General features: G+C 34.4%; 1 protein-coding gene across 5 annotated transcripts in view; it reads left to right on the top strand.

Moving 5' to 3' along the window:
• Nucleotides 1-22,726, top strand: part of ULK4 (unc-51 like kinase 4) — a 220,841-nt gene that overhangs the window by 66,597 nt on the left and 131,518 nt on the right. For 4 of the 5 annotated variants that reach the window (XM_040069151.2, XM_040069131.2, XM_040069122.2 and 1 more), the window contains 8 exons: nt 2,786-2,919; nt 5,763-5,884; nt 6,196-6,252; nt 9,234-9,285; nt 9,376-9,470; nt 17,750-17,801; nt 17,899-18,043; nt 19,814-19,861. In XM_040069151.2, the coding sequence (XP_039925085.1) occupies nt 2,786-2,919; nt 5,763-5,884; nt 6,196-6,252; nt 9,234-9,285; nt 9,376-9,470; nt 17,750-17,801; nt 17,899-18,043; nt 19,814-19,861 (705 nt within the window). The remainder of the gene's footprint in view (nt 1-2,785; nt 2,920-5,762; nt 5,885-6,195; nt 6,253-9,233; nt 9,286-9,375; nt 9,471-17,749; nt 17,802-17,898; nt 18,044-19,813; nt 19,862-22,726) is intronic. The other variant, XM_040069141.2, reaches the window with a different exon arrangement.

Below are 22,726 nucleotides of genomic sequence, written 5' to 3'. Positions count from 1 at the left end.
AAGAACTGAAAAGCTTGGAGCTCAGTCAGATGGGAAATTGTGGAAATGGAAGGCAGGAGGGAACAATTATGTAAGTCAGTGATTTCAGGAAAAAAAACACAGCATTTGGTATCAAATTAAAAAGAAGAAAAAAGTGATGGAAGGCAAGAAGTAGAGATTTACCCTCCTTATTAGCATGATATGCCATCTGATGTTACATCTCTGTAAAGGAGACAATATATCTATATTAAGTATCCTTTAAAAATCTTAATAATTTTCTGTTAGCAGAGATTGACTAATAACAATAATAATAAATAATAGTAAAACTAAAAAAATAGTCCTTGATTTCTTGGGGTAAATGGACTCTATTTGTCCTCAGAGTATGCACAGCCTTCTAAGTTTTGTGAAGGTTAGTCATTCTCTGTGAACTTAGTCTCTTTTCTTCATGTGGATGATCCTGTTAAGAGAATAGTTCTTATTCTTTTACGTAGTAGACCTCATGCCCGTTCCTATCACTCCAGACTGTTAACTCTGGAATTTTCCCTTTTTTGCTCCGCTCTTTCACATTCTTTTTGTAGAAAACTTGGGTTGTTTTGCTTTTTTAGTGTAGAATCTCACTCAGGGCCTTAGCTTGCAATACATACACTTGAATATATCCTTTTTAAACCAAACCTTTGCTTCATAGACAGTGGTTTACTCCTCATAATATTTAGCTTATTTATACTAACATCTGCATGTTTTTCTATGTATTGTTGAGTGTAAGAGAAACGTGCACTAAATGAATTGAATGAATGTATTTCTATAGGCCTGGTTTTGCCCACTAGAGAGAACACTGAGATTGATCAGGAAATAAAAGTAACTGATGAATTGTTCTACATATGACTGAGGAAATTGTCGAAGGAAAAGAGAGATTCTAATATTTTGCTGCCTACACAATTTACATCTGTAGAGTTTTCTCAAGATAATGTTTAGTTGACCTGAACTATCAGGGAAAAAATAGTTGTACATGTTTTCAGAAAATGTTTATGTGAAAGACAATTTTGTGAATGGAAGAACAATATAAAGGAGAGAACTCATTTATTGTTCCCCTTTCAGAATAAATAAACCTGCTTTGTAATCTTCTCAAATGTGATTAAGTAATAGAGCATGCTTTTATAAAAAAAGAAAGAGAGCCTCCTTCTCCCAAAGAAATAAAACCACTCATGATGAAGGCTATTTGGCCCATTTTAAGTAAAACTCAACAAGATCTAAGTGCATTTCCGTAAGAATCAGATGATTGTTAAATCATGGAAATGTTTTCTTAAAAAAAAAATACTTATTCAAGCTCTGATATTTCATCACTTTTTTTAACGTAAACATTTTTTGAATAAAAATTACTTGGTTGTCTGGAAAGGCTAGAAGACGATTTTATTTAAAGCATTCAAATTTTTATATAAAAAAGTGTAAAGCTTTTAAAAGTAAAATTCTGGTTGTAGCAAAATGTCAGATTTTTAAGCAGTTCTTTTCAAACAGACAAATCAAAATTCCTGTAATTTAATGCAATTTCCAGACATTACAAGAATAAAAGATGTCCTCATGGTCTCTGAGAAGTGCAGCTGAATGTATTGCATCTGGGCTATTGCACAGGTGAAAAATAGTTACTTGATTCTCTCTCTTTGTCTCTGTAGACTAGGTTAGGAAGGATAAGAATGTCGTATTCAATTGCAGTCATGTATTGTTTAGAGACATAATCCTGTAAAATATATTCTTAGGTAGTTTTTACTTAGTTGACTAAATCATCTTTTTGATGGAAAGATGTATTTCCTAGTAGTATTGTTATAGACGCAGTGTAAATAAGTCATTTTCATAGCTCTGTAACAGAGCATTATCAGAAGGGTGTTTAAAAAGATAATACTGAGGTACATGCTTAAAATCCAGATCATGGATTTCTCTCACCAGTGATTGATGGTTCTTTGCATAGGACCTGGACGGAGTTCGAATGTGAAACAAAGATGTCAATAGTATGGCCCCAAAGGGAAGTCTGGCCATTCTGTCTATTCAAATAAGCATTTTAAATTTTTGCCTGAAGCATTCTGTTACAGGTGTAATATTAAAGCAATCTCTTGTAAGTTAGCCAGTGGCTAATAAATCAGTTACCATTTCACTGTGAGAAATGTCACTCTGCAGAATGGCACAGCCACAGAGCACTTACCAGTTGGAATGCATGCGCTGAATTTGTATTTAGGAATCGTGAACACCAGATTTTTAGAGAAAGGATGTAAGACTGGTTTGGGCTTTTATCTCTTTCAATATGGCCATGCCAACTATCATTTTAATAGGCTGCAGTGTGATCCATGTATTATGATTTTTCTGGACTGAAAGATTGGTCTCTTATTAAATTGATTTTAATTACCCTTGCTTTTGGAATTCTTATGTGTTGAAAATTGGTGTCTTTAGTCTTCCACTTACATTGCACACATTGATTACATATTTCAAAATAAAGTGGATTGTAAAATTAGCCTCTCCCTAAGTTTGCAAAAAGATTCTCTCCTTATTTTAACATCACGTATTCATTTAAACCAGTAGAGTTGTGCTTACTTTAAGTAAGTTAAGGGTTTCTTTCCTTGACTCAGTAATTTGTGTTGGTTTTAGAGCTGATTAAAAGAAAAGTCTAAAATTTCAACAAAATTACAGTGTCACAACTACTGTATTATCTTGATTGTAACCACAGATACCTTAAATGTCTAGTTCAATAGGGGTTTTTTGTGAGATATAGTTTTATTTTCTTTGGTATAAGAGTTAATGTTTTGCACTTATTTAAATGTAGACTCGTGATGTATATTGAAAGAGACAGCAGAAAGACCATGCCAGGAAAAGAGCAACAAGGTGGCAGTGAATACCTGTCAAAATGCCTGGATCTTCTCATCTATCACATTGTGAGGGAACTGCCAGGAATTTTAGGTAAATTCAGTTTATTAACCAAACAGATCTTACCTTTGCTTTCTCTGTCAAGAAACAGATATCTCCTAATATATACAAGTGGAAAGACTGTATTTTCTGATTACATAAAGTTTGCACGATACCAGCTTCCTGAATTTTTTTAGATATGTCATTATCAGATATTTTGTATTGGAAAGCATGATTGCCTGTATAACTGTTTTGTGTTTGTGGAATGGTAATCCTCACCAGCTCGGTCAGGAATGAAGCCCAGAGGTACAAGAAGTTTTATCAATGTTCTAAAGATATTGTAAAATCTATAAACATCGTACAATCTAAGAGCAAATTTGCCCCATAAAGCGGAGGCCTGGGGGAGATGCAGCAGGGCATATCTCCAAGTACATGTTAATGCTTATGCTGAAATTTATATATTAAGTATTTGCTACTGGCAATTTTTATGGAAAATTTCAGCTTAGATACTTCAGTTGTTTTAGATGCCTGAAACCAATTTGCTCATGCACATGAGGTTTATTTTCATAAAATTATTTTCTGATGAGATGATACCTGATGTATTTTTCATCTTCTCTACATTATCACTAGGATATTGAAAATGTAATGGTAGCACAGCAAAGGTTAGTAGACTTAAATGTCATGCAGCTATTTTTAAAGAAACTTCCTCTGCTAATGCAAATTTTTGCCTTGCTGCAAACACCTGATCCCTTTCTTCTAACTAAATATCAGGTTTGCATATTGGCTATATATCAGTATGGAAGTCTCAGACTATAAATGTTTGAAGCACAAATTCGCCTCCTACTGCTTATAAATACTATATGCAACTGATATAGTAGGCTCTGATGTCTCCTCAGAATCTGAAAGTTTCAGTTACATAGTTCCTGTCATAATATGTAGTAGATCAATTCCTTAGACATGTAATTACTACTGATTTACAATTTCAATGCATTTTTGAGAACTGTTATCGAGAATAATTTCTACACTTTGTTTTCTTTTCCAAGCTGGATCTGTGTGTTGATTGTTTTCTGTAATCTCAAGTTATCTCTCTGTATTTGTCAGAAGTCTTTTTCTTGCTGTATGATGAAGGAGCATGTACTGCTTGAGGTGGTAAAAGCTATGGGCAACCAAGAATACTAATCAGATTGGAAAATTGGAACAGTGAAAAGCAGTTTAACTGTTGATTTAGAATTAATCCTAGCTGGCTTTTTAAATATGCATTCATGTAATCTCTTTACTGATCCCATCTTCTTCCACCAGATGTAGCTATAAACCAAATAGATTAACAAATTGTAGAAATTGGCATGAAGGATAAATTTGAACAAAAGAAATCATTGTTAATCTTCTGGTTAATTTAAAAAGTTTTTCGTTATTGTAAATAAGAATTTTATTAAATTATTTAATATTAAATTATTCTATTAAATAAAATTTTATTTCTGTACTTATAATATTTAACCTATTTTTAGGAAGTAGATAAGAATTGTTTCTATCATGCTAAAATTAAAGGTAGGTCTATCTATCTATTTTTCAAATGCAAAATTGCCAAATGTGATAGTTATATATTCTTTAATATATAGAAAGAGAGATTGTTCAGTAAATCAGTTATTAACCACAGAGTGGTCTTGTTGAATTACAGTAGTGTGTGTAATTCAAAACAAAAATGTATGGATGAAAAAAAGTGTTGTGTTTTATGTATTTGAAGAGTTTTAAGCAACACATTCTTTTCTTTACCAGTGAATGAGTCAAATCTTTAAGGCCTACTTTAGTGCCAGGCTCTGTCAATTCTGCTTTTATTGAAAACTGAACTCCATGGGAACAGAAGAAAAGCATTGGTATTATTCAACATGATTAAACTTTGACTTACTCTGAAAGGAAAGGCCTTTTCTGGCCTGAAAAATTGTATAAAATATGAAATCCCATTCTTTACTTGCATATATGTGAATTCCCTTTTACAGTTTTGAGCAGCTATCTTTTTAGGTACTTTTTCAAGACAGCATTTAGCTTCTCGTATTTTCAGGTTATAGGGACAGAATTTTCCTTCTTTTCATACAAACTAACTTTTCTCATGCTGCTTCTGCTCTTTATCCCATGCAGAAGAGATCTTGCTTTTGGAAGACAATAGGAAGTGTACCACAAATTTAGCATAAAGTTCCTTGATTTTTATATGGGTCTTCTGAGTCTGAAGTATAATTTTCACTATTGTAATTAAAATTTTGTTGGCTTATTATTGTGTCTGAGGTTTGTCATGAAGGCAACTAAGTTCTCTCATTGATCTGTTGCTATCTCTTTTATAAGAATTCCTTAGCTTTAGATCACTTGTGTCACAGTTAAATCAGTGCATGAGAATGCACGTGCACATGGCTGGTGGAAGGATCTCTTTTTTTGGAGGGGATGTTTGGGGTTTTTTCCTGTTGGACTGTGCTGCAGGGGAAACATACTGCTTCAGCATTATGTCACCCACTAATCTTGGTTCATTTAGTTATTTTTAGCTGACCATCATGAGAATTTCACTTTTTTACTTCAATGGAAATAGAACTGAATCCACATAATTTAGCCAGTATAAGTCCACTCTGCCAAGAAGGGCAATTTCATCTTTACTTCAACACTCACCTTCGACTTCTGTCCTCACTGTTTTGCCGGAAGTCACCTTTGCCTGTCCCTGTAGCCAGAGCAGGGAGTTGATCTGTTTGAAGCCTGAGCTAGGAAAGAAGTGCTGGATTCATCATGGACACTACTTCTAGCAGACAGAAAAGACAGCAGTAAACAGAAGCTACTGGAACAAAGGTGTTTTATATGTCATTTGCTGTTGTTAAGTGAGGTTTTTATGTTGGATCATCCTGAAATGTTGTTTTCTGTAGGTGACATTCTCAGTGCCCTAACTAATGTCTCTGGACGTAAACACCCGTCAACAGTTCAGGCCAAACAGCTGAAGATGTGCCTTCCTATGATGCCTGTAGTGCTTCATCTTGTGACATCCCAGGTAGATTTTTTTTTCCCAAAATTTGTTACACAGAGGACAAATTCTTACAGTTTCCCAAAATCTAATTTCTGTCAATTATGATCAGAATGAGTAAAATAGAGGTTTTGTTAATGCATAGATATGTTGATTAGTATTCCAGCTATGAAGCAGCATTTGTTAAAAGTATATTATATGACAATTTAATGACAGAAGCAAATGCATATTTTGTCCTCTTTTTTGTTTTTTAACATGTGAAATAGCTGTTTTACTTTTTCTGTTCAAAGATATGCATTTAATGTAATTTTTTTTCAACTTTGACTTATTTCAAATAGGTATTTCGTCCCCAGATAGTCACAAAGGAGTTTCTTTTCAACTATGGCATCTTACTTGTGAGTATAAAGTAGAAGATAAATATTTTTACATTATATACTTATGCATAAAATTTTAGACATTAATGAAATAAAATTACATTAGATTTATAAATAGGAGAGAGAAGTTTATTCTGAATGTATATTTTAAGCTTTGGTTGTATTCAAATCTTTATATATAATCAGAAAATATTTTCTGTAGTAATCTATTTATTCAAAGGGAAAGTTTACATATTTGATAAACTGAGAATTTCCTGTGGGCTTTATTTCTGAATAGAAAAGTTTAGCTCTAAATTACATAGAATGTTCTCTCTGGAATTTCATTTTATGAGCAGAAATGAAAGAGAAATTATAATTAATCTATATTTAATGTATTGTAGCTTCTTGTCACCTTTTCCTTACTTGCCAGTATTTCTAAAGTGTCTATGGAAATCTATGGAGAAATCTATGGAGCTAAGATACTGAACTCATGTTGGCATCTAAAACCTATTTCTGACATTACCCATAGAAAATGAACTTTTTACCTGTGCAATTGGATAGTACAGGAGAAATGAAGTAGTACAGTTCTGACATAATTTCCTCATATGATAACAATTGTTTACGCTGAATGAGAAAAAAAGGATATTCTAAATTACATATCAGAGTTAAGCCAATACTTTTAAGTGTATGAGTTCATAAATGACAACTAGGTATTTATCTCCAAATAGCATGAAGAAATGGTTTGTTACAAACAATTAGATTCAAGTTACGTTTCAGATTTCCTTCTCTTTCTCCTTTGACTCTTTATTCCAAGAAAGTGTGCTTTAATTTAGCTTTGCTAAAATATTTGTGTAAAAATTAGCATTAGAATGATGAAAAAAATATTTGAAATTGTAGATGTTGAATTACAAAGCCCCTTCTCCCTTTGAAGCATTTCTAACTAGGCAGAAGATTTATTAGTAGTTTTCAATCAACCTTCTAAAAGGTGAAATTCCTGTGTCAACAATATATGTACAGCAAACCAGGTACAATGAAAGTTTTCTTTTGATGTTACTCCAGCTTGTTTGAACTACTGACTGAGGATGTCAGGCTAGTTATACTAGCACAGCTTTCCTTTCAAATCAAGGAGGAGCACATTACTCAATGTTTCCTGTGTCCTGTCCTGTCTCCGTGAAAAAAGGCAATTCAGGAACTTACATACACTATTTAAATTCGCACATGAAAAAAGGAGGGACAGTAGTATATCTGAATAGTTAATATGAAATTTTAATCCATTTTATGTAACTGTGTTATAATATGACTAATACAATTACATCTGGAAGAGTAACTAGCCATGCTATCAGGCAACAATCTACTCTGGATATTTGTGTTTAGCAACATTCTCATTGACGTCTATAAAGGGACAGTTGTTCATCACCTTGTACTTTATCAAAATGCTGTGCAGTAACAGCACCCCCTAAGACTTTATGAAGGCAGTCTTTTTGTTTGTTTTCTTCTTTTTCCCCCTGATTTATTCAATAGTCTTGTTCTTAACAATAAGAAATTATGCGGAGTGGAAAGATGTGTGCTTGAGATCTAGATGGAGTTATTTTCCTGTAACGGTTGCTCATTGAGAATTTTTTTTTTTGCTGCTTTGAAGTTGCTTCTATCATCACTGTAATTTTCAGTAGTGTTGAGCAAAGAAATTGAGAGGGAGTCGGGACAGTCCTTTCATGTTTTATTCTGTGAACAGAAGTACATGGAGGACACGCTGTGCCCCAAAGGCACAGCTAATAGCAGGCTCCTCATGGTGTGCACAGGGCACAGACTCACCTGTAGCGAAATACACGTATGCCACTTCTCTCCATTGCTTGAGAAACTCCAGATAGTTGCATTTCTTTAAATCACACATCTTTTCCCTGTGTTTTTAATATAAAATTAATAAGCATTAGTAGCCAGAAAAATTTTTGCACCATTTTGATGTTTCCAAATTGGTCTTGAAACTATGGTTGTGTGAAACTGTCTAAAAATGAGCAAACAAAATAATTTGCACTCTTCTAAAGTTAATTATACAATACCTAGTAATTTTCTTCAAATGATCAGGAAGTTACCTTTTTTTATAGAAGCACTTGGTTTTTATGACTCCTTCCGAGGTGTTTTTAAACAATGAAATATGTAACTGGTTTCTAACTCTATTTTTAATTAGGAAAGAATCCTTCAGATGTTTCTTACATATTGTGAAAAAGATTAGCCATGTAGAGACTTCTTCCAATTTAATATGTAATAAGGAAATTTTAATTGGTAGTGAAATATAAAACAATACCATTTTCCTAAATACTACATTAGTAAAAAAGAGCATACTGCACATTCTGCTGAGAATTTTCCTTCCTTAGCAAGTCTTAATAACATCTTTTGCATCCCAATGAGATAAACAGCTATGCATAGAAATGAAAGCAAAAAAAGAGTGAGTCTAATTATAGTCTAATATTAACTTAATACAGATTATTAATATTTTATTGACCATGTTCCTTAATATGATAACTAATTTAGGTGATTTTTAATAGAAAGTTATATATCCCTTATTGCATGTTCTCCTGAGTGTAACTGCAACCATAGTGTATATAATATGCATGGAGATCAAAAAGATGGTACAAAAAATGGAAAATTTGGTCATTTTAGTGAGTTATTTTAACATAGCCACATTCAAGGTAGTTCCAAGTCTTCTAAGAAATTAGTTTTCTCTTAACAGTGAAGACAGTTAATTACTGTCTATATAGCTAGAAATGTTATGATTTCTGTTACTAGTCAGAGCAATAATCCTTACTGTGTTCCACATTTAAGGTTCCAACAGTATTACCTACTTGCAAAATTATAACAGCTAGATCATTGGTACTTTCAGTTCCAGTTAATTATTATGAAAGTTCATCCTAATGTAGGTGCAATAATATTTCGTATTTACACAGTTTTTTCAAATAATTTCTTCTTGTAATAATTCAGTGATTATGCTTTTTAATTTTTTTAACATAATGCTGCTTCTTTTGTAGGAGTTCATCAGATCAATAGATTCAGGAGAAACAAAGTTGGATAGAGCAATAGGTGGGGTAACCTATGATATTGCAGTAGTTTTAGACACACACATTCTAACTATTTAATTTTATGAAGGAATATGACTACTTTTACCAACAGGGCAAGCTGCATCAGAAGAATTGATTAAGACTACTTTATTGACCTTTGAAGCAGTAGCAGAGCATCCCAGCTTGCTGATGACCCATCGCTTGACTGTAAGTCTGACAGCAGTTTAAATTGTTGCAGGCTAATAGGCCTAATTCCATTTATATATAAGAAAATTTTGAAGATTTAGAAAAGGTTTACAATATGGTTTAAAATTGTGGTACTATGATAGGAAAAGTATTTATTGTTTTTAGAAAATTTTCAAAGAAGCAGCAAGGTATTCAGTTTACTGTATTTAGTTCAGAAATTAGAGGGAGAATGAGAAGGACTTAGAGTTTAGAAATAGTGGTTCTTGATTCTGTAAGTGTTTCTTCAGCTTCCATGCAATTATGCTACTATATATTAGTGAAATAATCACCACTCTTTATGCTGTTTACATAAACATATGCTTTTAACAGCAACACGGCTTGGAAACACCACCTCTGAGGATTGTTCCCATTCTATCACATGAGAGGGGTAGTAGATATCAGTAGGTATCATATCTACTGATGAGGTCATCAGTAGCAGTTATGGTGTTGGGTTTTTTCTCTTGTTGTTTGCTTACTTGCCTTTTAAAGTCTGACAGACTTCTTACTTAAAAATTTCATTAGAATTACCAAACATACGGTAAGCTTTTTACATCACTGAGATTTGTTTTCTTTGAAGTTCTTGGATAAAACATTCTACTGTGAGCTAATCTAGTTGAAGGCAGAACAATTACACTGTGAAATGGTTGTCAGCAAATCAGGTGTGAATGGTTGAATCAGTGTATCACAAATCATCATAATCTGTACCAATGCACTTTTGTGCTTGAACTTTCACCAAAATACAATCCACCATATTCACTGAGATGACCATTTGATTCAAACTGAATCTTATGTGTTTGTACTGGAATTAAGTTAAAGCCATGCACTCAATATAGCACTTTTATCAAGAAAGACATAGCAAAAAAATAAGAAGGGGGGATGTTAGGGATTGTAAGAATGAGGGATGTTAGGGATTGTGCTAGATAAGAATGGGTGATCTTAGAAATCAGATATTTTTAGAAGTTGAATCCTATTTGGTGTGTGTGTTAGTTGAGTATTTAGATTATAAAGCCTTACTAAGTGAAAATAGTAAAATGAATCCAAAATGTAAATTGGAATTTAAATAAGTTTAATAGGATTTTTTTCGTAAATGTTCACAGGAGTGATATTCAAGAAAATGGTCCTTATGCAAAAAAATCTAATCAATTAGTAGTCAGAGGGGAAATAGTATAGAACTGCTCAGTTTACTTCAATAGGGCAACAATGTCCTAGAAATAAAATGTTAAGTGTAGGTGAAGTATGAATGCCTACTGATATCTCCCTACATGCCTGTCAGCCTGCCTCTCACTATATCTGTATCCTTCTAGAATCACCTCAATTTTAAAATATAATTGCTTTACCTTTGTGAGTTATCAGTGTGTCTTATATTGACAGATATATGTACCATTTTTTATGGAGGTCCATCAGCACTGACTGAAATTGCGATACCATGTGTCAGCACATTAAATAAAGTCTACTTGTTTCAGCTTTAATGGTCTGGGGATTTACTCTGAAAGAGACAATTCCTCTTCACAACTCTTCTTCCCCATACCTATCTCCACATTTAGCAGAACTTTTTCCTGAAGCCAGGGAGTGACTACTCTAGTCTCTGTTAAGTAACCCATTGGTTACAGTAGGAGAGTTTTAAAGTATCTAGATTTTCATTTCATGTGTTGAAAGTCTTAGAAGTTTATTTAAAATCCATCTCAACATTTCAGTCATGTAGTTAGAGATAAAGCTTCTTTCCTGACCAGTGCTTGTCCAGTAATTCTGACACATACCTCTTTGGAAGTTTCCCTGGTTTAAGTATGAAATTATATCCTTGTCAATGAACAGTTTTTCATTGGTGTTTTGTTTTGTTTTTTTTTTTAATCTATTACTTCACTCACTGATTTTCATAAATAACAGTTCTTGGTAATTTAAAAGAGCCCTCCTGACACTCAGCAAATAGTCATTCAGACATAAAGTGGAGAAATTGCATTGCATTTTCTATGTTAAATTCAAGAAATTGTCCATTGTAATTAATAATCTCTAACCACATCTGCCTCTAGTGGTGCAAACAGTAATTAGTTTGATACTATTTACGAAGACTAGTGTGCTAATTATACTTGAATGTACAGCATACATTACTTTAGAGGAAAGTGGTACTTCATCTTCTATGATGCATACCGACTATATTTGGAATTTCTGTTGCTTGAGGGGTATCTTCTAATTGCTTCTGGCTGAACATGACTGGAATCTATGAATATAAATTCCAGCACACAGCAGAACTTGTGCTTTTTCAAAGTGTTGAAGCAAGACATGTTCAAACTTCCAGATCAATATTTAACAGTGCTTAATAGGACACTCTTTTACTGGAGAGAAATTGAAATCCTAGGCTGAGTGCAGAAGGATGAGCCTGGATTGCTCATTTAGACCAAGTTGTTTACAAGCAGGATTTTAGGGAGTGAGGCTGGGTGAAAGCCAAAACCTTCTAGAGAGGATGCATTTTCTGTTTTCTACTTTTACTGTCATATTACTTTAAAGTCTCTAATCAGAAATTAAAAGCACTTCCAATAAGGTTTAGTTAATGTCTTAGAAAGTGGGGCTGTATTGACCAAGCAGAACCAGAAAGTTTTTCTTTCGAGCTCTGTTTTTCGTTTCACTAAAATGAAAATTGTTTAAATTAATAGGAATTTAACAGCAACATCTCAGTTTCTTTCCCGCTTTGAGAAGAATTAGTTGTTCTGGGTTGTAGTTCATGTTTGATTTACTTTTGTATTTGTACTTTTAACAAAGAAAATAAAATAACTTATGCGGTTTTGTGGTCAAATTTCTGATTACCATCAACCTGAAGTCAATTATTGAGATTAATTTCTATGGAGACCGACTGTATTAGATACTGCAAAGTGTGATAAAGTCAATGGAAATTAATTGAAAGTCCTTAAATGAAAGCCAGCACTGAGCAGTAATTTAATTTTGCATGCAGTTTTGAGCATTTTCACAAGATACAAAGTAAAGAATAACAGTAAGTGTGACTTGGTAAATTTTTGCAAAACTAGATTTTCGAGTATGCAAATAAGATGTTGAAGGTCATTAAGAAGAGTCTGTATAGACTGGAGTGGAATATTAACTCCAGTTTCTCAAACTGGCACAAGTTCAGCTACTTGTTTCTTCCTCCTGCCTAAAATGTAAACATATTTACTAAATTCTGATACTAAGAGTTATAATAATATTGATTTTCCAATTTTGGAAAAGATTTAGATATAATTAACTGGGAGAATTTATGCTGACTGTATAATTGCATTTTTCTTTTTTGTTTTAAGTATATTTATTTGCCTGAAAAAAGGACATATGCAAATTCAGAACACTTAGAACAGTGAAGAAGCTCATGATGGCAGACGGTTCCAGTGGGAGTCCTTTCTATACTCAAACTAGCTCCCAAAAATGATCAGTGCACTGCACATAAAATCTTTGCCCAAAACATTAAAGTTGTTCTCTCATTAAGGTAAAAGTTGTCAGCAGTGATTCTCTTCTTCAAGGTTTTAAAACTTAAAAATCAGACTAAAATGAAAGCACCTAGAACATGGTGAGTTGCTTGATGGGAAGTCAAGGGAAAGGTTGTATGACAGGGAAACCTACTGTTTAACAATATGAGAGTTAGTTTCAATAGAGATGATGACACAAGGGTTAGAAACTTCTGCAAGTGCATTTTTCTTGATTCAGCATCAGTGGTGTTCTTCATCCAGAGGCTATTCTAATATAACCACTGACATCCTAACTTTGTCAGTGTAGGATGTGACTATATGAACATACTGTGCAGAAATTTTTCAATCACACGACCTTTTCAAGTAGATTGAAATACTACACTGCATATGGCTTTCTGTCCATTAAGCTAATCCAGGTGACATGAGACTTTTTTGTGAAACCAGTTCTCTACTAATTGACATATTGAGTCAGTCAATCAGTGCTGTCTGTTCCTAGAAGTAAGAAAGAGCCAAATCCTCAATAAAGAGTCTGAAGACTTTTAAATAAAAATTACAGAAGTGTCATCCTTCTTCTCAACCCATTATAATATGCATTAGATTATTTTTTCTATTATATTCTGAGAGATTACTGATGATATTAAAACACTGAGGAGTATGCTGTGTTTCAAGCATATGAGAAATTTGAAGGCAGGAAGGAAGATGTCTTGGGGTTGAAGCATATCTCTCATGAGGAAAGGCTGAGGGAGTTGGACCTCTTCAGCCTGGAGAAGACAATTGAGAGGAGACCTCATTGAGTATAAATACCTAAGGCGGAGGGAGCAGGGGGGAGGGTCAAGAGGATGTGGAGCCAGGCTCTTCTCAGTGATGCTCATACCTCACTAGTCAAGTTTTCCTTGCTGAAATTACTCAGCATTATGGAGACAGATGTTCCGGTTCTGGGTAGAATATTTGTATTTCCAAAAAGAAATACAAATACTTTTGACAAAGTAATGGACCAAAGACTACAATATCTGAAAGCTAATCAACTTTTAACTGGTTAAAATTTGCTAAGTGGATAATAGAGACCAGAGAGAATAGAGTTTTTAAAAATTTAGGTTATTTAAAGAGTGGCGTCTTAAAATGGTTTGTTACAACATGTGCTGCTAATCCAGAAAAGGGAATGAATAGGAAGGTGACAGAACTGACTGATGACACTAAATTACTCACAATAGTGAAAATTAAAACTGACAGAGAAGTTGCAGAAGGTTTTAAGATTTGAGTGAAAGGAAAATAATGACATGCCATTCAATATTGATAAATGACAAGTAATGGACATGGGGAAAGTAATTTCTACTGTATATATGCAGTGTCAAGCTCTAAACTATTGTAACTTCTAGAAATCTTTTGTCATTAATTTGCTATGGAAATGATAGCTTTATACTCAGCAGTAATCAGAAAGACCAACTAGATTATTAGAAATTACTAGTAAATAATCAGACAAAAAGGTAGAAGACTTTGTGCCATGGTGCACTCAGGTCTGAAATACTGAATGTACTTGTGGTTGTTCACTCTGAAAGGGAATTAAGTTTATCAAGAAAAAGTACAGCTTGGTGATGCCAGGAGGGTCTGAGTAGAAAAGAACTTCATATTGGAAAAAAAATACTCTGTAGTGTAATATGAATGGCATAGGAAAGATAAATTGGAAATAATCATTCATGCTTTTTGCAAAGTAAGAATATGTGGATATCAAGTTAGCTGTTTTAAAATAAGCAAGGATATGTCTTCATAAGGCATAATTAAGGTGTAAAATGCAATGCTGTAAGTGTTGCACATGCTAGAAGTATAAGTACATTTAACATAGGATGGGACAAATATATAGGAGAAAAGGCTAAATGCAAAAACACAGATACAATGTCAACTTAGGAAGTTTCTTAATTCAAGAGGTACTTTTCTAGAAACCAGAGGTGTGTTTTATGCTTAGTCTATTTCTCATACTCTTCTTCTACTCTATTCCAGCTTGTCAGAAAAACAGGATTACCAGGTTTGAGCTATGGTTTTTTTTGGTCCTGTACATATATATTACTGTTGGGAGATGTGAATGTAGTGTGTATGGAAATTTCTAGAACTTCATTGCTGGTTTTGGGTACTGATAACAGCACAGTTATGGCAGCACAGCCTTGGAATGCCATCATTACAGAATTATACAGTGGTGGTTTTATGCAGCTAGGGATGTATAATCAACTGAATATCAGGCTATTTAAAAGGTGGTAGGAACTCATCTAGAACTATAATCATAGTCAACCTATTTAGTCTGTTTAGGCTTAAAGAAGAATAATTTCCTTTTTTTGTTAAGCAGTGTTAGTGATGAAGACTGAGACAAAAAACCCCGGTATCTGATTTATCTTCATGCATATATGGAGATTTGATTCCACACAGATATCAGTAGCCATTCAAAGAGAAAGAAATAAATCCTTGTTTGAATATTGTTCTGTTTATTTCAGTGCCAAAATACTAGGACCATTCTTTTCTATACATAAATGACAGACACATTTGCAATTTACTGGTGAATTTGTTAAAAATATTTTACGTACTTATTTTGTTGCACTTCAGTTTATTTCACCTTAATAATCACGTGCAAACTTCATACCTTGTTTACAAATTTACATACACATTAGTAAAAAACAGTGACCCAAATGGCATTGAGAGAAGATTAGGGTTGTGGAGTTAGGAAGTATCTGATTTAAGTTTCATATAAAATTTAATATATGCTTCCCCTTCAGCATATGCATTCTGATATGCTTTTGCATAACAAAATAATTTTCCATGGATTAGTACTTCATTTAGTTGATCTCCCCACCACACTGAACTGACATGAGGCAAACACCTTCTATGGGAAATTCCTTTCTAAACCATTTGTTTACTAAAACTGAGGTTTGTGTTATAATAAGTTCAGAATAAGCTACTACAGTCATTTAAGACCTAAAGAATCCTCTTTACAATGACAATTGAAAATATATTTATCATAGAAAAAATTTATGACTGGTTTAACTACATTCACTAATGTGGAAAGACTGCTGTTAATGCTAGATTAAAGTGAAAGAAGATTTTAACTTTTAGAAATTGAAGTTGCATTGTACTGTTGTACATTGTCATCTTAACTGGTATAAGTCTGAATCAATGCTCCTGCTGTTGAGTGATTCATAATATCCAGGGACTCTAGGTTGATTCAGATAATTGAGAGCTGCTTCTTTTCCTCGTTTCTGTTTCACACCTTTAATTTACCACTTACATGTGCTTCTTCATTTGAGAAGCTTTGCAGCAGTTGAACTGGTTTCTTCAACTGAAAGATCTTAAGTACATAAAATGTTTTTCCTATCTCACTGGTATGTTATAACTGATCTAATACCATTTGTAGAACAGCTTAGAAACATGCACTAATGGAGTTGTTGGAATGCAGTGTAGTTTTATTATTTAACCAAAAAGACAATGAAATATTTCAAATTTTTGAAATGTTACAAAAGTCACTATATCCATGATATGTAGGATTGTCTGTGTAGGTAGAAAGGCTTTGTACTTGTAAGAGTAGTTTGGCTTCCACACCTCAAGCAGAATCATTTTACTTCTTTTGTTGAAAGTCTGTAACAAAAACATTTTGTAGTAGTTTTTTTCAGAAATGAAAAAAAGCTAAAGTAAATTAGTCCCTTTTAAATGAGTAAATGTCAGAGATTGATTTAACAGAGTCCACCAACCAGCAGTGAAATAGTTGCTAACTGCAGTTGTTGCTGGCTAGAAGCTAATTTCAGTTAGTGACCCTTTTCATACATGCTTTCAGCTTCTATAGATGTTTCTTATTAGCAGCTGCAACTATCTAGGGAAATTTTTATCTTCTTATATTAATTACTGAAACAAAACACATGGGGGATTATAACACAGTCTTGTTACGCCAAATCCTGTGCACAGTGCAGTAAGAATCTACACAGCAATTTTATTTGTATAAGTAAATCTTAGAACAAGGTGTGCATCCATGATGAATGCCTAAAAATTGCAGGGCTGTTCATCCATCCTCTCCTCAAAACCCAAGCATGACCTGTCTAAATAAATGACATTTTAACAGTGATTTAAGAATTAGAAACTCTCTTATAGAGAAGACTAATAATACACTATTTTTGTAACTGAGCCATAGCCTAGTTTATCATGAGTTGGTTTCAAATGGAGCTAAGCTGACTAGTCCTGTGACAGATGATATATTTGTGACCTCATGGATAATAAAAAGTTGACTGAATTATATTTTTTCATAGTGCAAATCTTTAGTAATGTAAATTTACATTTTAGTGGAAGACTCTGTATACCAGAAGGGAAGAAGTTAAAGTATTTTCAAGGCTCTGTATTAAGCTTAGGGATATTTCATTAGAGGTAGTACATGTTTTCTGACATATTTTAATTCTATGCCATTCTGGTTTTCATCTGAACTCTATTCAATGATTAGTTTATGGATTAAAGCATCAGGATTAAGATACTCTAATACTCTTTTTTTCTTAATATCTTACATCTGCACTGAATTCTGTACTTTAAATTAAAAGTCCCTGTCAGTGAATTATACTAAAGTTACTGTTGTTTTCTATATAAAAGTACAGTAATGTCTGTAATTTTGTGGCAGTTTACCAGAGAAAAATCAACTTGGTGGCTTTATAGGAGTGATTATGGCCGAATTTTCATGATTATTCAACTCTTTGATTAAGGGCTTTAGCAACAAGATAAACTTAGACGATAGTGTATCTCTGTTCTATCTCTTTGCTCTGTGAATGATCTCAGCCACATCTTTCTAATTCTCTATTTTAGATTGAAGACTCTATCCTCCCACCACTTGTTTCTTTGGTCCACAGTCAGAATGGTAAGTATACAGACACATCAGCTACAGTTTCCATGAAATCCAGTTTGTTTTAATTATATTTCAGTGTGGTCACATTCTTGGCACCTTTATTTTCAAGTGGAATGGAGACTCTTCAGCTTGCAGTTGCTCTCAGAAACCACATCACTGCTTTTAAGCCACAAAGTCACGGCTGAGGAGAGAGGGGAGAGCCTCAACTCGAGCAACAAGCTTCTGTCTCTCATTAGAAATCTGCTGCTGCCTCAGTAAGTATAATATTGCTCCTGTAAAATGGGGAATAACTTGATATGCAAACCATTTTGACAGTGTATTTGTTTTAGCCACCCTTTCTATGTTTAAATTACTAAGTCAGAAGGGGAGTAGTAATTAACTGCTGCCAGAGTTCTTTGCCCAACATCTCCTCCTAGGTTTATTTAGTATTTTGTCATATGCAACACAAGCACAACTTCTGTGTGGTGCTCATTTCTGATACTGTACCTCTGGCTACTCTTGGAGCAAGACAGGATTCCCTCTAGCTTGTGGGCTGTGATTTCAATATTCTTCTTTGTTCTTTTAAGAAGTCAGAACATTCTAACTACAATGTCTATTTTGGATATTTTACCTTTATTTAAGGTGTTCTGGAAACATGGAATGACATAGAACTTTTTTAAAAGGAACAGTACATCATGGATTAATCCTTCATGGTCCACACAGTGGTTATAACCATTGCCTCAAAGTTGCTGTCCTTTCCTGCTGCCCCAAGCAGCAGAAAAACCCTACAGTAGAGTTGATGAAACTACAGCCTGTAGGCCAGATATGATCTGGAACTTCATTTTCATTGTTTATGGTCAAATGAGGTCTCATTTCATGCTGACTTGCAGGTGAACATAAAGAGAGCTTTCTATGTTAGGCACACATTGACTGTGAGCTGGTAACATCTGTGAGTAGAGAGAAGGAATATGAGACAAGTACAGTAGTGATGAGTCCTCAGTTGTATTTTACATTATTCTCATAATGCTACAGTGTATTTTCCTGGGTGGTCCTCAAGAGTTAATAATGGTCAATACTTAGTTGCCCTAAGTGAGGAAGTTGTTCTCCATCCCTACCTTAAATAGATGGAAGAAGGCTGGAGGAATGGATGCTGGATTATGATCAGAAACCCAGTGTCTTTTTCCAAATATGAGACTTTCTCTGCTAATTGAGTAATGTTCTTACAGTTTGAGGACTAAAATTTTTTTCATGTAAGGTGTGTAAACTTTTCTCTATGACAGAGAATTGGATAGAAATCTTACAGTTCTTTAGAGACACTTACTTCCAACAGCTTTCTTCACATTTTTTTCCTCTGGGAAATGTAGAATTTATCAGTACAAATTAAAATGGCAGCTGGAAATACTGTTTTTAAATTAGAGTATATGCATTACTAAAAGTGGTCAGATAATTTTCTTCAGATAGGGGAAGAGACCTGATGTCAAAGGAGATGGGGTTCTGTCCTTGCTCTGAAACCTGCCCTTTGTAGACGTGTCCATCTTATGCAACGTTTCTTGTTGAACTTGGGGTGTGTGTTTGGAGGGATGTGTCATGCTAATTAGGAACTAGGAAAGGAAGGAAATTAGGTTTAGAGGGAAAACAGCTGATAGACTTCTGTCTCTAAGCTTGCTAGCTCAATGGAGTGGAAGGGCTTTTCGGCCTGAGACTAAATATGATCCTATGTTGGGGACTTCACTTGTTGTCCTAGGACACTTGTGCCATCTTAGCATGCACTGTGTAGCAGATGTATGAAAAAGGGTCTTGCAGCAGCTCAGAATCTTGGATCCATGGTTTAAGTAATTACTGAATCAGTTTCCTCAACTCGTTAGTAGAGATGAGAAGGGAGGGGTTCTAAGAGTCAGCATAATCTACTTTTAAAGATAATGTAAAGCTCTATCCTGAGAAATACTGGTTAGTTGAAAACTTGAGATCTCTTGAAACTGGGATAGGACATTGGAGGCTGAAGAGCTTTTTGCTGATACTGTTTGGTCTTTCTGTTTCTTGGTAAGGGATGAGACAGAATCTGACTCAGCTGGAGGAGAGTCAAAGGAGGGGAGGTATGTGATGACCATTTGTTCATGGGCAGTCTATGGGGCGAAGTAGATATTTCCACCCCTTTTGAATCTACTGAGAGCTGTTGAATATGGAAGGGAGTCACATCTGGTTTTAATATGGGATGTTCTTTTTAGGGAAGACTGTAATCATACACATTTGTGTGTATATTTTTTTCCTATATCCTCCTATATTTGATGTCCTCCTCAAACTAATTCGTTTAAGTGTAAAACTGACCCTTGAAACAGAATGTGAGTCACCATGCATAAAATATAAGTAGGCTTCATTTTTAGATAGATGCAGAAGTGTAGTGATTACTATATTTTCTCATCTTCTGCATCATCAATAAAATAGTGATTCAAATAAATATTTGTGCATTTATAGATCACAAAGTTAGCTTCCTCATAGGGTTTTGATTGAATTGAATCAAAGAGTGTCATTAAATTTCAGTTCATTGAAAGATTATTTTCCTGAACGTTTCATAACCAAAATGAAAACTGCAGCTGTAGACAGTAAATACATGGCAAATGCTTTATATCCAGATTTTTAATCAAAAATTGAAACATCAGCTCCACTTCATTTTAATTCTCAATATTTGTAGTTATATATCATTAAAAATTGAGCCAGAATCAGCAAAAAGAGAGAAATGTGTAAATAAAGTTTTATTTTATTTGGAAGTTTATGTAGCTTGTTCTCAGTAGACTGCCCAGCCAGTTCCACAAGTATGAAATCCAGGATACTTGACATAATGTTCTTTTTTAAAGAGCTTAAGAGAGTCTGCATCTCTAAATCTTTAGTTCTTTTTCTCAAGGTTGTTCGTAGAAAAGATTGACAAAATAACTCCTTACATTGTATAGTACCTGGAGTACACAAAACCCATATAAAATGCCTTCTACAGCTACTGTTACTAAACTGTTTTCTGTTATGAAGTGACAGTGAAATCGTTTGATGACTCATTCATTTAATAAAGTATCTCAAGCATGGTGTATTTTCCCTTCTGAGAAGATTCATATATTCATAGCTCCTAATGGCCTTTATTCAGGCAATGTGTTTATATTAATTGCTAAGACATTGACTCTAGTAATCTGCCTTTTCTCATGTGGTATTTGGTTTGATGGATCACTGCATCTTCCCTTAGAAATATTCTTTCCTAGTATTATCTTGGGGGAGGGGAGAAGAGAGTTTCAAGGAAAAGGAAGATAAGTGAGACTTTTTTATTGAACCTTAAGAAATTAGGATGCCAAGTGTGCTAAATTATTAAATTATAGTGTCTCTCAAGTGTAATACATAGAAAGCTTAAAACTGTTAAGGTGAACCCTGTTTGGGGATCATATTGATGTGTTTATATAAACAAGTATGTTGCTAAGTGTCAGATTTTTAAGCTAGCATGGCTGATTCATTTGTTACTACTGTTAGGAATTACAGTTTTGGAGACTTAAATCCATGTCTTATGCAGTGAAAGATGACTTCTGGCATCTGAGTCACTTGATAGTATCTTTGATTGCCTCAGAAGATTTACTTACGGACTCTTAAAAAAAAATAAAATTGCGAGTCCCATTATGTTTGGTAGGAATATGTATTGCTCATATGTAGGGCTCTTGGAATCAGTGTCTACTAATGTATTGCAGCATTTTCTTCTTTTATTAAGAGGCTTTTTATTGACCAGTGAGAAATGGTTTTCTTTGGGGAACTGGAATCCGTTCTTTGTAAAAGAGAGTTTAATCGCTAAAGACCTGAAGCCAACACTGCCTTCTAACAGATAATTCTGGAGATACTCTAATGTGGTTTTCAACCCTATGGTGGCACATTCAAGTATGTAGTAGCCATGACACATTGCCCATAGGCTGTGTGCTTGTGTACGAGTGTTGGCCTTTGTGAAGGAGCTCCCACAGGCTACCTGAAGACTGCATGGCTGATGTGTTTGTCCCTTCTCACCTTAGGCAAGCAAAGCATCTCCCTCTAGCTTTCCTTCCTGCACAAGTCAGGGTGCTGAGGTGTGGTGCCTGTAGAGAGGGGAAGAGCTAACACACAGTAGGGTACATGCTAACAGGAAGGTGGTGGGAAGTGATCAGATTGCTCAGTTCAGACAGATAAGGTTCTCAAGATGTGAAGTAAAATTTACGATTATTTGCATGATTCCCTCTCCCTCTACCAGAACACTACAGTTTTTTCTTTTTGTGGAAGCGTTTTGTTGCTCATAACATGATAACCTACCATGTTTTCCTACAATTCATCCTTACATTTGTTTTTCATTAGTTCTTCACGGGTTTTTTTTGCAAATGAAGAAATTTACACTTCCTGTTCTATTACTTCCACGTCTTTGGAATAGGACTAGTTGAAATCAAAGACTGTGTTTTGAGATAGCTGATTCTGTGGTTTTCTATGCTTACGTCTTTCTCACTTCCATCATTGTATCCTACTGCCATACCCTCAGTAAAATTAGCCCTGTGCGTTGAGTGGGTATCACTAGAATGTTAGTAGCAACAGCAAGGTCCATTTTGTTTTTCAGCAGCTCTTGGGTTTTGCTTCCCGAGTTTCAGGTGGTTTTAGGGTGTTTTTGCCTTCTGCAAAGCCCTGAGCTGGACGCAAGAAAGAGACAGAGTCTTCAGATTCTGATTTTAAGGTTGCGTGCTTTGTTTATTGTTTCTTATCTTAAAATTCTCTCAATGCCCAACTAAGATCTGTGCAGCTGCTCTGGCATCTGACGACTCCCCCCGGCACTGGGCTGTCACTGCCTCTTACACTAATTGTTACGTGCTCTTTATTTATCATTATTTGCCAATAGCTATCACTTATACTAAACAGGTCATCTCTATTTTGACCCAATCTCCTTAAACTACTTTGTGCCATCATCACTACAGAAAATGGAG

This window comes from Hirundo rustica, chromosome 1, assembly GCF_015227805.2.
Source record: "Hirundo rustica isolate bHirRus1 chromosome 1, bHirRus1.pri.v3, whole genome shotgun sequence".
In the NCBI taxonomy this organism is placed as follows: Eukaryota; Metazoa; Chordata; class Aves; order Passeriformes; family Hirundinidae; genus Hirundo; species Hirundo rustica.
This window is presented reverse-complemented; position numbering and strand designations above follow the sequence as displayed.